This window comes from Lynx canadensis, chromosome A3 (assembly GCF_007474595.2).
Source record: "Lynx canadensis isolate LIC74 chromosome A3, mLynCan4.pri.v2, whole genome shotgun sequence".
NCBI lineage: Eukaryota > Metazoa > Chordata > Mammalia > Carnivora > Felidae > Lynx > Lynx canadensis.
This window is the reverse complement of record NC_044305.1, coordinates 115,197,594-115,212,849: the sequence shown is the minus strand read 5'-3', so window position 1 is coordinate 115,212,849 and position 15,256 is coordinate 115,197,594. Positions and strand designations below refer to the sequence as shown.

Sequence of the window (15,256 nt, the reverse complement as noted above, 5' to 3'; positions counted from 1 at the left end):
TTCATTCTGGGGGTGCAGGTGGAGGGGGTCATTCTACCTAGTGACAGGATTCGGTCATTCTCTGTAGGCTGGTGGCTCCCAAATTGTCCCCAGCATGATCCTCTTTCCTGAGCGTTAGATGGATACATGCTAGGGGCCACGCCACATCTCCACCAGAGCCCATAGTGGTCTGGAAACCAACCTACCCCAAACCGCACCAGTCCTCTGTCTCCTCCCATTGCTCAAGTGAAAACTCAAGAAGCCACTCCCTTGTGCCCCCTGACATCCAAACAATCACCAGAGAGCAAAGATGTAGGATTCCACCTCTGAAACCCCTCTCAAAACTATCCACTTACTTCCCTCCTTCCTGCTGCCCTCCTAGTTCAGGAAGCCTCATCTCCTTCTTGGACTTCCCACCTCCCTCTCCATTCTGCCATCAAAAAGAATCTTTCTAGAAGAGAAATCAGATTCTGCCATCTCCCTGCTTAAAATACCTTTTCTTCTCAGGATGAAGTTAAAGCTCCCACATCAGAACCTTGGCCTCTGCCTACCTCTCCAGCCCTACCTGAGCAGCTCCCTACTTCCCCACACACCCCACACTTGAATTCTACCCTTAGATCACAATTGTCCTCATCTCCTTAGTAATACCTGTCCTGCCCCCACCCTGGCCTTCGCCATGAGGCTCCCTCTACCCAGGAGACTCTTCTTCCTTTCAGTCCTTTAACCCAATGTTATTCCTCTTTCCTCCTATGGGGCGCCTGGGTGGCGCAGTCGGTTAAGCGTCCGACTTCAGCCAGGTCACGATCTCGCGGTCCGTGAGTTCGAGCCCCGCGTCGGGCTCTGGGCTGATGGCTCAGAGCCTGGAGCCTGTTTCCCATTCTGTGTCTCCCTCTCTCTCTGCCCCTCCCCCGTTCATGCTCTGTCTCTCTCTGTCCCAAAAATAAATAAACGTTGGAAAAAATAAATAAATAAATAAATAAAAGGTACCTCTGCTGGGAAACCTTGACTGTTTCCCTGTGGTGTCCCCACTTCACCTCCAGAGTCAGTGTCCCTCCTTGGGACACACACGGCACCCTGTACCATTCCTGTCTCAGGACTTAGTGCCCTATGCTTCTAGTGCTTGTGGATTTCTCACTGTCCCTTACTAGACTCCGAATTCCAGGAGCTCAATGAGCATCTCTCACCATTACCTGATCACAGGGGCTGGCACAGGCCTTGGCAAACAGGCATGCAGCAGTTCTCTGCTTGCTTAATTTATATAGTTGTCCAGTTCATCGGGATCATGTTTTCCAGAAGCTAGTCCTAGGGTCTGTGAAGGAGGAGGCCCTCACAGGCAGAAGGGAGCAGCTGTCGCTCCCTCAGCCCCCTCCTAGTGGCAGAGACATGCGCATAAGCAACAGGCCCCAGAGGCACAAACATGCAATGAATTTATCTCTAGGAGTGGCTTGTACTGAGGGCCTGGGTCAGCTCGGTGCTGGAAAAGCAAGGCAGGGACCACCACTCAGACTTCGGGCTTTCAGGCTGAGCCAGTCAGATGTGTTATTGTAAAATGGCAATTTTATAATTAAGTGATAATTTCATTTTCTGCAGTGTGTAAGGAAAAATAAATGTAGTGTAAATCAATATGCTATCGATTCACGCAAGTTTGCCTTTAAGTGTGTGCGTCTGAAATTTCAATTATGGCGGAGATTGGACCATCCGGCTCCTTCTATCCATTTTCACTCCTTAAAAAGTAGGGGGGAAATCGACCACCTGCATGGAGACTTGGCCCCGTTTCTGGTGGGAGATGGTGAGCCTAAACGCAGCCGGTGTGTGATCCTTCAGAGTTAGTGTGGCCAGGTGTGCTCCCGTTCCCTGCTCTGTACACGACTCCCCTGTCGAAGGGCCTTCACAAATCCTATGCCCGTAGGGTGTAAATCCAAATTTATGAGGTGACATTGGGCTCTCTGGCCCCAGCCCCCAGCATTTCTTTTCCAGGTTCTGCTGCTGCAGGCCAGTTTGCTCGCCCCAAAGAACACACTGTAAGTGATCCCAGCTCAGCACAAGGTCTATACTTCCCCCCACCTTCCTGGTGACCTCTTCCCAGGTGAGTCATGCTTTTTTTTTTCTGCTTGAGTTCAAGTTCGACTCTGTGAAGCTTGCCCTGAACATACCAACCCATGGGAAGCTTCTCTTCCTTAATCTCTGGTGCCCCTTGCTGCCTTCACTGCTCATGAGATATTTAGCATAGGGGATGTGGGCAAATTATCAACTCAGTTAAATCTGTTGCCTCTTCTCCTATGCAAGGCACATGTGTCATTGACGTGTGCCCTTCCTTCACTCCAACCCCAACAGCCTACCGGGAATCAGGGATTCTGCCAGTCACAACACCCCTGGGCCATATTGGCAACTTGGGGTAATGACTGAGAAGAACTGGCAAAGGCCAGAGGTTAAGATTTACCCTGGGGGAGGAGGGAGGCTACCCCAGGGAAAGAGGAATGAATAAAGGCAAGATAAAAGGAGAAAGGGGAGCAGAGGGTAAAATAAAAACACAACGCTCTCCAGTGGTTCCTGCTGTTGCAAGTTCATCCCCCTTCTGCTGAGGGGATTCAGCAGCCCTGTTCTCCAGGGGGCATCTGAGACCCACCAGGTTCCTTCTATGAATCCATGTTGCTTATTCCCTCCCTTCCGCCTGCCCCCCCCACTCCAATGGACATTGATCTTATGTTTGCCAAGTGCCCACGTGAGCTGGCACACGCCAGCTGTTGGGGCTCAAAGAGGATCAGAGTGGCCCTTGCCACAGACCAGCCTGTGGCATCATGCCAGGTTCTGGGCAGCCAATAAGCAGGACAGGGACACTGGCCAACTCTGTGTTTGCCTTCCAGAAAGCACTTCTCACTGTATTGGTTTTTACTGCTCGTTGGGTCCTGTTCACCTGTTTGTCTGAATGCTTTGCATTTCCTTTCAAGTCTTCCTCTCTTTCCCACCACCTCCCCTCCCCTCACCCCTTGCTGGCTGCCGGGGGAGCAGGTAACCTGTCACTGAGTGACCTATCACTGGCCATCTCATTCTTAATCGGCAAGGGTGTGGGGACCAGGGATCAGTCTTCTTGGTAGCTGAGAAATGCTAGCTTCACTCCAGGGAACCACTGGCCACAGAGCTGGTCCCCACTGGCCAGCCAGGTCAAGAGAGTAGCTGCCTGCAACATAGCCAACGGGCATCTGACACTTACCTCCATTCACTTCTATGAGCAAGATTGAGTCCAGACATCAAGTGGGAGTCCAGATCAGTAGGGAGGATGGACAACCCAGGTGGCCAGATCTTTGGCTCAGCTCCCCAACTGCCCCCCAAAATGAAGTCTTTTCCTCATGGTGTCATCAGGATCAGAATCGCATGGGATCCTTTTATGGGATGAGGCTCCTCCTCTCCATCTCTCTCTGCTGATAGAACTTGGCTTCTTTCCTACTCCCTCCCCAATGCTCAAAAACAAACAAACAAACAAACAAACAAACAAACAAACCCTCATTCTGGGTATGTGGGTTCACGGTGCTGGACTGTAACCTTCTGGGGGATAGATACTGGGTCTTGTCGTCTGTACATATCCCACAGTACACAGTGCACTTAGTGCAGAGAGCACACACTCGGTGTCTAATAGATGCCTGGTGAATGGCATCATGGGAATATGAGTTGGGCCCACAGCCACACACCGGTGTGAACTGGACAGGCCTGCAGTGAGATCCACAACAGGGGAGACAGAGGCCACCCTCTGGGGGCAGGGTGTTCTCTGCATCCCAGGTCTTCAGGAAGGGTAGAGACAGGGTTTCAGAAGCCATACCTGTCTGCCCAGCGCCCTCTCCATTCCGTGTTGCCCCAGGGGTTCCACAGGCGGATAAGATCCTCCCAGCTCCCCCGGTACTGAATCTGCAAAGAACAGAAAAAGAAACTCTCAGGGCTCTCCAGCAAAAGTCAGCAGAAAGAGGGGATATGAATGCAGCTGCTTTTTACCTCCAAGGACTAATTTAACTTCTGACCTCATTTGGCTGCAGCCAGAAAAAAAAAATTGAAAGGAAAAAAAAAAATCAATGTGTCTCTGCTGCCTGCGTGAGGTGGGAATGAGGGAGGAGGAAACGGCCCCTCTCTCTGCTCAGCACCTCAAAGGGTGGGCACAGCTTCATCATCCCGTATTGGTGCCTCCTGGAATGTGGGCTGAGATGTCAGAGCAGATCAACAGCGTGTGGTGCTACAGAGGGGACAACCTGATGGGTCCCCAGCCTCCTGCAAGTCCCGTCCCCACCGGTCTCTCCATTTGACAGACAGGGCTGTTTCTCTGCCTGCGGCCCACAGGCAGCTGTGCCGGGGTCTCCATGGTGTGGTCCTGAGCGACGATGCGGAGGCAGCAGACCGAGCAGGAGCGGGATGGCCTGGGGGGCAGGAGAGCCCCTCATAGCTCTTCTCAACCTGCACCCTGGCACTGCCCCAGGCCCCCATCACCCGGCCTCTGCCGGCACCTCGACGGGCTGAACTTCTCTTCCTTCCCCAGGCACCTCATGGTCACCAGCTCCCAGATACAGAGGCCAGCACACGTGCTTCTTCAGGCCACGGAGGCCAGAGGGCAGGATCGTTGACAAGTTACAACGGAACAGTCGCAACCCTTTGAACCTACGTTCCCAGATCCAGAAGCCTTTGGCCTGGTGGGGGGAATTAAAGCATGGTGCTGTTGTAGGCATGACACTGATCTGTGCTAAGGTCGTCTGTGGAGGCCAAGGCCTGCAGGGGTGAGAGAAGGGCCTCACTTGCTCAGTGGTTCCAGGTCAGAGGCGGCGGACAAAGCCAGAGTGCAGGGTCACCATATGGAAAAGAAATCCGCGTGTGAAGCCGGGCTGGGAGCCAGGTGCCGGCTGAGAGCATTACATCCTTCACCCCTCACCCCCACCCCCCGCAGTGGATGTTTATAGAACCCTCGTCTTGCACAGGAAGAAACGGAACACCAGGGAGGTTAAGCAACTTTCCCCAGGCCACAGAGTAAGTGGCAAAATTCTCACTCCAGCCACTGTCAGTCTCCTAAGCCCAGGCTCCTGATTTGGAGATGGGAGCAGATAACGGCTTCAGCAATCCAGGGCCAGCTCACTCTCTGGTGGGGCCACAACCCTGACCTCTCATCTCACCCCTGGGTCACCTGGCCATGGCCTATGTCATCACCAACAGGGCAGTGCCATGAAGGAGCAACGCAGTGAGACAAGGGCCAAAGAACTTGGCTTGGAGAAGGTTCTTTTCCATCCACTTCTATCTGGCTGGCGCCATAGGGGAAGGTGCTTTGGCTTTTAATGCCACATGGGAGAGGAGAGGCTCCTGGCACATGCTCGGGTTTCCCACCCCTCTCTGTCCCACCCCTAGGCACTCCAGGCTTTGCACACACAGTCGATTTATTAACTGGCAGTGCCTGATGGAGCAAGGGCATGAAAAATGGTTGCCCCGTGGCCCAGAAAGCTTAATGAGCCACCCTCAGTGCCTAACATAGTCGGGGCTCAGTTGGGCACAGGGGAGACGAACGGCCAGTGAGTGGAAGGAGCCGTAAGCAGGGCTAAATGAGGCATGCAGATAAACACTCACCCCCTTGCCCAGGGGAGGCAGCGCAGAGCTAGGTGCATAATAAAATATGCCAATCTCATTTATCTTCCTGTGTCCCGCCCGGAGGAGGATGAGCAGATTAAAAAACACACGGCATTTATGGGCTGGTTTAATCTTAGCACTCGTGGTCAGTTGTCACCTCCTCTTTCTGGAGGAGAAATCTTTAACCAAGTCAAGTTCCTGGGCCTTGGCAGGGAGACTCGGGAGTCACACTCAAGGCCAAGGTCATGACTACCTCTGAGAATGAGCACTTGTGTCACTCTCCTGGCTACTTACTATACCCCTGGCCCTGGTCAGTTCCCTCAGAAAGGGTATCCCTGGGTGAGAGGTGACCCGTGTTATCTAGTGTACGATAATATTGCCTCATGTGTATTCTATTAAATGCTAGTTCTGCAAGCTGTTAATAATTCTTCTGAGAAGTGGTTTCATGATTAATGGTAGATTAAGACCAAGCTGTCCCTGTATTGTCAGTACTGGCCTTCTTAGAGCCTTTAACATGCTAATATCCACTGTGAATCTCCAAGAAGGGGATATAGTGAGCAGCATTTCCCAAGGGTATTTGGAAAACTGCTTTCACAGAGGATCTCACCAGGCTGGAGTCCTTACAGCACATGCTAGGAGGCGTTAGCAGACCCTGAGTGGCAGGAGTGGCAGGAGTGGGAGGGGCAGGGGGGATGGACCATCCAGGACAAACAGTTTGATGGCCAACACTAAAGGGGAGGTGTCCTGTTTAGACCTCTCACTGTGTTATAAGAACAACTCCTAGTGTGTGCTGTGGGGGAGCCAACATTCAGGCTATGAACAGAACCATCAGGAGCCCAAACCCTGATTCCCGTATTCACCTGTATGGGCTTAGCCCTAGGTGTTCACATGGTCACTCTATAACCTGGCAGTCACTTTTATCCCATGCCCAGCTCTGCAGGGACACACATTCCACGGCCATCTGGACCTCTTAATTCACAAGTCCCTTCTGCCCCGTGTTCAGAGGAGAAACAAAGACTGTCTCCATGTATAAATGGCCTTTTCCAGGAGTGGCAGAGACAGCATGCAGGTACCATGGCTCCTTCATTCCATGCCCAGCACCGATATCATTCTTCAATCACAGCTTTTCCACTAAATCTGGAAGCAGTGCCACAGTCTTGTTCACACATAATCCAAGCAGCACTGCCAATGGATCCAGGTTGGCACACGAGAAAAGCGATTTGCTGCCCGTAGCCTAGACTTTACACACCTGGGACAGGGAGTCGTGGGAAGCAGAGTGTCTGTATGGCCTGGAGTGACGATGGTACTGGCTGTCCCCACTGAGAATTCTGAGACGGCCTTGGGAGAATTCAGGGGAGGAGAGTCTGGGGCTGCTGCGTCTAGGATCTCTTCTGGCCAGGGTTAATCAGGACAACCTCCTCTTTGCTTGTGGGAAGAAATGTATTTTGAGCTCCTCGTATACATTCTATGATGGAGGCGGAGGTTCAGTGACATCGTCTTCACAGGCCAAAGACAGATGCTATCATTCAGTCATGCAAGTGTACTCATCCATTAATCCAATGAGCATTTATTAGGTACCTACTGTCTCCCAGGTGCTGTGCAGAAGAAGCATTTTGTGATGGATCTCCTTAAGGAGAAGAGCGTAAGGCAGAAGATACTATCTTTGTTTTGTGGAACACTTGCCAAAACACAAAACGATGAATCAACTGACCTTAGGTCCCTGGACAGGAGGTGGACGGATACAGGGGGAAGGAAGGCAAATGTAAGAAAGCATGCCAGAAATAGAACCCGACACCGTATGTTTTATGGCTCATAAATACCTGTGAAAAATGTACCCTGGAGCTTGGAACACTGTCTCTCAGGGCCCAGAGGACATCATCAGACCCCATGAGTTGCGGGAAATAGAGAAGACTGGGGAACGTGTGTGGGAAATCACTGTGTGGGAAACCACACAGCTGTGTGATAAGCACAGAGGAACTGAGGAGACATGGTGTCTAGGCCCAGCCATTTCAAGTAGCTGTGTTAACCCTGACCTTCCCCTCGCAGGCCTCAGCTTCTCAATTATGGATGGAGGAGGCTGGACTTTAGCAGTGTTTTCCAGACCAAATGATACTGCACACAGTAATCACATATACTTTCGTCCACCTAAAGTCAGTTTCTGCATCAATGGGAAGAACTGTCCTCCTCCTCTGCCTCCCCCTTTTCCATGGGAATAAAGTCTAGCTGGGCATATGGTGGCCTAGCTAGAGAGTATGTTTCCCAGACTCCCTTGGGCCTCAGTGTGGCACTTGGTTGATTTCAGACTAATGGGATCTGAGAGGAAATGGTGTGTGTGTGTGTGTGTGTGTGTGTGTGTGTGTGTGTGTGTGTGTATGTGTTCTGTGATGTGTGCTTCTCTATGGATGTATAACTGTCCCCTGGTCTCTTCCCTGGCTGGGAGAGGAGGGACTTGGAGCAGCTGCCCTGGGCTCACGGGTAGAGGCCCCATGTTGCAGATGACAGAGCCACCTGTCAGCTCTGGGTTTGCCCGCTTACCTCAGAGAGAAATGAACCTTGTTTGAGCCCCTGTATTTTGGAGTGTCTTTGTGGTAGCAGTTTAGTCAACACATAACAAATAAAACACTTTCAGAGCAAAACTTGCCCCAGGCAATCGGGTGGCTCATTCTGTTTTCTTTTGGGGCTAATCCCACAGTCTAGCTAGACACTCAGCCTGCCTGAGATCAGGTCAAGAATGGCAAGATCGCTAGTAGGCATCTGGGGATAAAGATGCCGGGCACCAGAGTTTCTGGATGAATAGAAGGAATATTCGAGGCCGTCCACATTGAGCTTGCTGAAGGCATGTGATGCTGACCCCTGCTTAGAGGAGCAAGAAAACAGGGCTCAACCCCCGGAAGCCTTACCCGCTCGGCTCCGGTCACTGTGTAGGCATGCTGACTCACCAGGCCGTCTTCCATTCTCCTGGCCTCACCTGTTGGCTTTAAAGGATGAAAGCAGACCAAGCATTAAGCATTCACAGGCTCTTCAGAAAAATAGAAAAGCACAATTCAATCAGCAGCTAAGCTGTGGTGGGATGAAAAGCATCCCACTGACTCACACTGGAACGGCATATGTTCTTGGAACTCTTTTCTAGAGAGGCAGAGTTTGAAGGCTGCTGGGTGGTTGAGGCCCCAAGCATTTCGTACCTCAGGGGACTGCCCCATTACTAACAGAACCCCACTGAGTCCCGAGGCTGACCTGGACTGTGTGCTCCTCCAGTCACTGGTCACCAATGACACACAGCACAAAACACGTCGGTGGGGCATTCTGGGGGAGTCGGGAATACCCACCACCCCCGTGCCATGAGTAACTAACTGGGGTGCAAAATGCATATTAGTTTTCAGGTGGCATTTCAGATTGGGGGTGTGTGACTCAAAGCTCACGTGTTTACAGGGTGAAGGAAACATCCTCACGGATAGGGGGCTGGCTGTCTCAGAATAGACTCCGAAATAATTTGGAGGATCACCCAAGCTTTTCAAAATGGGACACACTGACCTTGGGATGCTGTCTTTGGAGCCGGTGAGAATCAAAGAGTGGCCCAGTCACTCCAGACCCCACTGCTCACATGAAAGCACTAGGTAAAGGCTTTGGAGTCAGGCAGCAGCATCTGAACCCTGATCAGCCACTTGCTGGCTGTGTGATGGTGAGTGTTTTACTTGGCTTCTCTGAGCCCATTTTCCTCTTCTGTAAGTGAATTCTGCAACCCCTCTCCCAGAGGGAAGGCTGCTGTGAGGATTCAATCAGGCGGCCTCAGTGAAGGATGGTCTCCATGCTCTGTGACGTCTGCTTGGCCATGCCCCTGACTACCTGAATGGGTTGGTGGCTGGACATTCCTGGGCGAGGAAGGGCTCCACCCAGTGTCGGGAGTCTACTCACCGAGGCCGGGGTGCCGCAGGTCACCAGGGAGCCTGCCTTGGCTGCTGTCTTCAGTATCATCACCAGGTCAGAAGGAAAGGAGTGCAGGTCGATGCCGGTGACCACCCCTCCTGTGAGGTCCACCAGGGCATCAGGAAGGAAGCCGTAGTGCAGGTTGAGATAGGACCCATGAAACCTGGGAGGGGGAAAGTCACAACCTCCCCTGTGGCAACTTTGGTGAGATGCGCCAGGCAGGGAGGTTGCCCACCTGACATCTGCATATTGCCCAGAGAAGGAATGCCTGATCTGCACCTGTACTAGGGCCACCTGCCTTCCATTCACAACGATGGCGTTTCCAGCAAAGCGCCACTGTCCTTCCCCTGCTCAGCTGGGGCTGGGCGGCCTCACAAACAGCAGTATTGTGCAGAGGTCAGAAGTGCAGGTGCTGGAGCCACAGGGCAGGGGCTGAATCCCAACCTCTCCTTATATTTAACCGCTTAACCTTGGATAAGTTATTTAACCTGGCATGTGGCAAGCCCTCAATAAACACTGGATATTCTGGTGATGAATGTCCACTGTTTCCTGTTCAGTTTAATGATAGTGGTAAGTACTCATGTGAGGGATACTGTGCTAGGCACAGGCTGTTCAAAGATGGGCAACCCCCTGTCCCTGCCCTCCAAGAGCTCAGCCAATGACCCTGATGCCTGCTGTGGCCACATGCAGCCTCTGTTCTCATGTAGTGTGAAGCATGGTCCAGAATTCCTACTCTCAGGACTAACCCACTCATCCCAGGATCATCAGGGATGTTAGTCAACTTGACTGAAGGTAACACAGGTGAGGACAAGTCCTACACAACATGACTTCAAAGCAAGCCACCTGGAACCCTCATACATGTTCTGTAAAGCACTTCTTCCCACTCTTGTGTGGGGTTTCTGCCCCTGCCCAGGGTTATCACCTCATTTCACTTCCTCTCCATTATCCCCCAAACCTGAGTAGCCCCAGTCACTCACTAGAGAGGCCGGCAGATTCCAAATTCAAGAGCCAAACCACTCGGGTTCAACTCCTGGCTTCCCCTCTCATGAGCTCTCAATCCTGGGCAGGAAGCTAAGACTTTCTAAGGCTCCCCTTGCTCAGTTGGGGAGTGGGCATGTAACAGTCCCTGCCTCGATGGGCTACTGTGCCCCTTCTGCCAGTTCTTGCATGGATGACATGCAGAAAGTATCTGGCTTGCAGAGTGCATGCTTGTTACATCACTATCAGGCACAGCAAGGCCACCCTCGCTCTGCTTCTACCTCCACAACTGTTACTTCTTTGCAACAGCCCTCTGCCATGGGGACATTTTCCTTAGAATGTCTACTTTCTGCCCTTGGGGTTCCGTTTGCTATGAGAGTGAGTGGATCATCTTGGAACAGAGAAGAAATGCCTGAGGGCCCAGGGAGAGCTTGGGGAGGAGCACACCTCTGAGTTTATCCAGGTAAGGACAGTGGGATGGGCATTCCAGGGAGGAAGAATCACCGAGCCAAAAAAGCATGGTGGAAGGGAGCCAGCGATGGTGCTCCTGGAAGAGAGGCTAGATGGACCACTGAAGCAGGCCAGAAAAGGGCAGAATTGTTTTGAGAACTCAAGTTCCTGTCAATGGGGTCAACCAAAAAGGCTCCCAGGGAACCCTAAAATACAGGCAATGCAAACCCACAAAGGACATGGAGCTGAGGCCAGGCAGGGAGTGGGGAGAAGACCCTGCCTTCTGGTCTCAGAGCTGCCCAGTGGGAGACTTCCTCACCACTGCCCCTGTCACTCAGCCTTCTCACCAGAGACCTTCTCTTCTGTCCCTGGAGGGATAAGCCAAGGCCAAGACCCTCACAAGCTGGTGGCAATGTGGGGAATCTCTGACCATGGCTTTCTTTCTTGTCCTGTGAATCAGGGAGGGGGTCTGGGTCTGAGATCTTCCCTGCTGCCTCTCCAGGGGGCCTTCAGCCTTCCCTTCCTGGTCCTTCACTTGGAAACAGTAAGGTTGACTGGGTAGGCTTGTGGGGTCCTCCAGACCCTCTTATCTCACTATATCTCCACCTCTGCCACTGGGCGTCACTCAGAATTCACATAAGTTCGCTTCAGCAAATACATGTCAAGTAGCCAGTCAAAGCAGGACAACGTCCCAGGCACAAATGCCACGGAGGGCTTAAAAGAGTCTTTTTATAAAAGAAAGCTCTGGATACACAGAAGGGCCCTTCTACAGAAACTGCCATGTGACAGATTGATCTCAACTTGTTAAAACTGGTTCTTAATCTTATCTTCCTATCTCCCTAGACTCTTATCTCTGGGGTATTTACTTAGTCAAATTCAAAGTCTTATTCAATGACCTTATTCAATTCAAAGTCAAATTCAATGACCATTATCAAAGGGTCATGCCTAGTTGGGGCTGAATGCCTGACTCTTGATTCCCCACATGTATTCTGGCTCTGGGACCTAGATTAGGAGGGGCTTTGCTGAAGGTACTGGAAGTTCACAAAGATTGGGGTTCTAGAGCCCATTCTAGAACCCACCAGTGTGACCTCCCACACTGCAACAGCCCCATCTAGATGCCCTCAAGAGCCCTCTCTGGCTTTAAACAGGGCTGCATCAGAACCATTCCAGAAAAGCAGCCCAGGCCCTGTCCTGATACATTGGCCCACTGCTTTGGTGTCTATGGGCCTCCTCTGATAACTTATGCTTACAACAACCTACAGTTGCCACAGAGATACTCAATGCATGGGGAGGCCAGCCGCCCCTCTCTCACTGTCTCTCCACAATGTCCACAAAGCCTGTCTCAGCAGAAGCTGGGTATTTTGACAAGGAGTTATCTCTCTGCTTCACAAACATGAGCTCACGAAGACTGCTGATGCTTCAGAAACATGGCAACTATTCTTAGCCCCCTTTGCTGACAGGAAACAGAAAGGGAAGAAAGATAGATCTGTGTTCACCACACCTGTCATTACACCTTGTCACCTGAGCCCAGGAATTCTGAGAGCGTCTTGTTCTCGTCTCTGTGCTTCAGCTTCATTTGGGGGAAATGTCTATCTGCCCAGCAATGCTAGGAAAGAGGGATGAATTTAGACATCTAAATCAGAACCAGAAAGGATGCTGAAATGCTGTGACTCTTAATTGCCAAGATTCCATACAGGATGATATGCAGCCTATCAGATCTTGTCCCGCAATCTCCTATTTTATGACTTCTGGGGACAAAACCTTGCCAACATAGATCTGACTCAACCGATTCGTTTCCAGACTCCCCAGTTGCAAGGAGAGTTGAAAGTTTAGAATGCATGTGTTCACTGGCCTACATTCTTGGCGGGGGAGGGAAGGAGGGTCATCTCCATCTGGACGAATGCGTTCTCCATGTTTGTGCTGTGGTAATTGTGTGCCAGACACTGAGTCCCAAAGAAGCAAAGAGACAAATCTTTTTCCTATAGAACTGACAGCCTCAAGGGATGATGGAAAAGCACACAACAAGGGGAACACTTGACCTTGGGCTGCTCATTTCAGTGTTCTGAGCCTCAGTTTCCTCATCTTTCAAAGAAGGAGGTAGGGCTTGAGACTGACAGAGGTCCCCTCCAGCTCGGATAGCTCAAATTCTATTGTGCTCACTCCTGCAATTCTATGATTTCCTTCTTTGGTTGGAGGGGAAAGCTTTTAAACAGCTTACTAGTTTGAAACATTTTATCCTCACTAGATTTCTTTAGGCAGTAGAATGTGGATTCTGGGTCCACTTTCCCATTTTCTTTTCAAGCTGAATGATTGCTTTAGGTTGACTGTTAACAAAATGGGGTCAAAGTCATCATTTCATTCCACAAGGTTTCTAATTCTCCAAGTGAACTGGCATGCTCCCCTTTTCACATAAGGGAAAAGCAAAGCCCTGAAGTGGGGAGGGCTGAATCCACAGTGGAAAGAAATGGCAGTGTTTGCGTAAGTCACTTAGAAGCAAATTAACCTCCCCAAACATATGGATTGGTTCAACAACCTTGGCTGTTATCTCGGATTCATTCTCAAATGCTAATGAACAGCTCTTCTTGACACTGGAAATGAGCAACAGCTTTAGTTTTTCACAAGTAGGCTTGACAAAAAGAATGCAAAAAAAAAAAAAAAAACAAAAAACAAAAACCTCTTGAGATGCATGGCTGTTCAAATTGTAACCTCCAGAAGGGTAGAGACTGGGGTGGTCTGTGGGGTTGTTGGCATCCTCATGGCATAGGACTGAACTCAGCAGGGTCTTCAGTCTTCCTAACTGATGTGCCTGGGTCAAATAACTGAAAACCCCAGCAGATTCCATCTAGTGACTACCATCACATCACTATTTGGAATTTTGGCTTCCCAATCTGTAAAACGCGGTGGGTCATGGTGATCTTTGGGGAACCTGATTCTATGACACTCCAGTAATTCATTTGCTCCTGAAAGTGATGGTCCTTTTGTCCCCTAGCATTGATTTCTAGCTCTGATGTGTCCCTCACCTGTGTAGGTCTCTATGACAGTGACATCTTCCACACAACATACAGTTTTGCTCACACCTATTGAAGCCAGTCTCAGAGTCTTTATCCTAGTTCCAAGCACAGTGCCTGGCCTATGGTTAAATGCCTAATAAACATTGTCTGAATAGATGCAACTCAAAGAGGCTAAATAAAATGTATGAATTGGGGTATTTATAAGTCATTGAGCTTGTTAACACTAGAAGGTAGTCTTTGAATCATGGTTCTTGGACCATATAATAAACAGCAATTCCTGCCCTGTCCCCCCACACAGATACAATCTCATAGTGGCCATTCCAGGCCCCCAACTGCGCCACCTCATTTTGAACTGTCCTGCCCCTTGGTCTTTGCTTAAATCCTTCCAATAGTTGGGAATAACTTCCAACATATCCCCTCTCTCCTTGCTGAAATTCTACCCATCCTTCAAGGCCTCACTCAATGCCATGTCCTCTATAAAGTCTAAGCCTGACTCTATGAGTCAGAAAGTCAAGATTGTTTTCTTTCTCTGTCCTCTGATCAGACTTTGACCTGCTATTGTATGTTATTTGGGCTCTTATCCCAGCCCTTGAAATAATAGTGTTGTTAGTACATATCTCTGTCCAGCCTTGCCCTGCCCACTCCTTGTTATGTGCCTCTGGGTTCCTCCCGTGGCTTCAACAGAGCCTTATGTACAGTGATTGTTTATGAAGGATGCCCAGCTAGGTGGCAAAGGCTCTGATGCTCCCAGGGAATCATGTGCATTCAGCAGAGCTGCCAAAAGTCCTGGGGCCAGCTGCTGTGGAGCATCCATCAGGACAAGCAGCTGGGCAGGTAAGGCCAGCATCGAGGCCCTGTGCTGAGGGGTGGGCCATCCTTACTTGGCATAAGCTTTCTCCAGCAGGCAGGGCCAAAACTCTTGGTTGTTGTTGCGGGGATGCACAAAGAGATATTCCCTGTTGAGGATAGGCAGGCGATCATCAACCACCACTTCAACCCACTGGCCACACTGCCAAAACTAGAAGAGAGATGAATATATGCCTTAGTAGAGCTGCGGCAGAAGGGAGCTCCAGGACCCCTGACCCATGCCAAACAATAACCACTGTCACCACATAACCTCCCCAGTATAACAACAAACTCTATCCAGAACAAAATCCCAGCCGAGGTCAGTGGACAGGGGCCTGGCATGTCAACTTCACTGGGCAGATGAGTCACAGGCCAAGTGAGTCAAAGAAAATACATGCTAAGAGGAAAGAGACTTGGGTTTCTGTTTGACTTTGCTACTAACTCTGGCCTCACTTTGGCGGGTCCTTTATGAGCTTCAG

The 15,256-nt window shown here is 50.6% G+C and overlaps 1 protein-coding gene across 1 annotated transcript in view; it reads right to left on the bottom strand.

The window, feature by feature from the left end:
- The window catches only part of CAPN13 (calpain 13), a 61,505-nt gene that overhangs the window by 30,370 nt on the left and 15,879 nt on the right, over positions 1-15,256 (bottom strand). Inside the window, exons 4-7 of the mRNA XM_032592753.1 lie at positions 14,813-14,949; positions 9,481-9,655; positions 8,469-8,543; positions 3,794-3,879 (exon numbers count right to left, since the gene is read on the bottom strand). Of these exons, the coding sequence (XP_032448644.1) occupies positions 3,794-3,879; positions 8,469-8,543; positions 9,481-9,655; positions 14,813-14,949 (473 nt within the window). The remainder of the gene's footprint in view (positions 1-3,793; positions 3,880-8,468; positions 8,544-9,480; positions 9,656-14,812; positions 14,950-15,256) is intronic.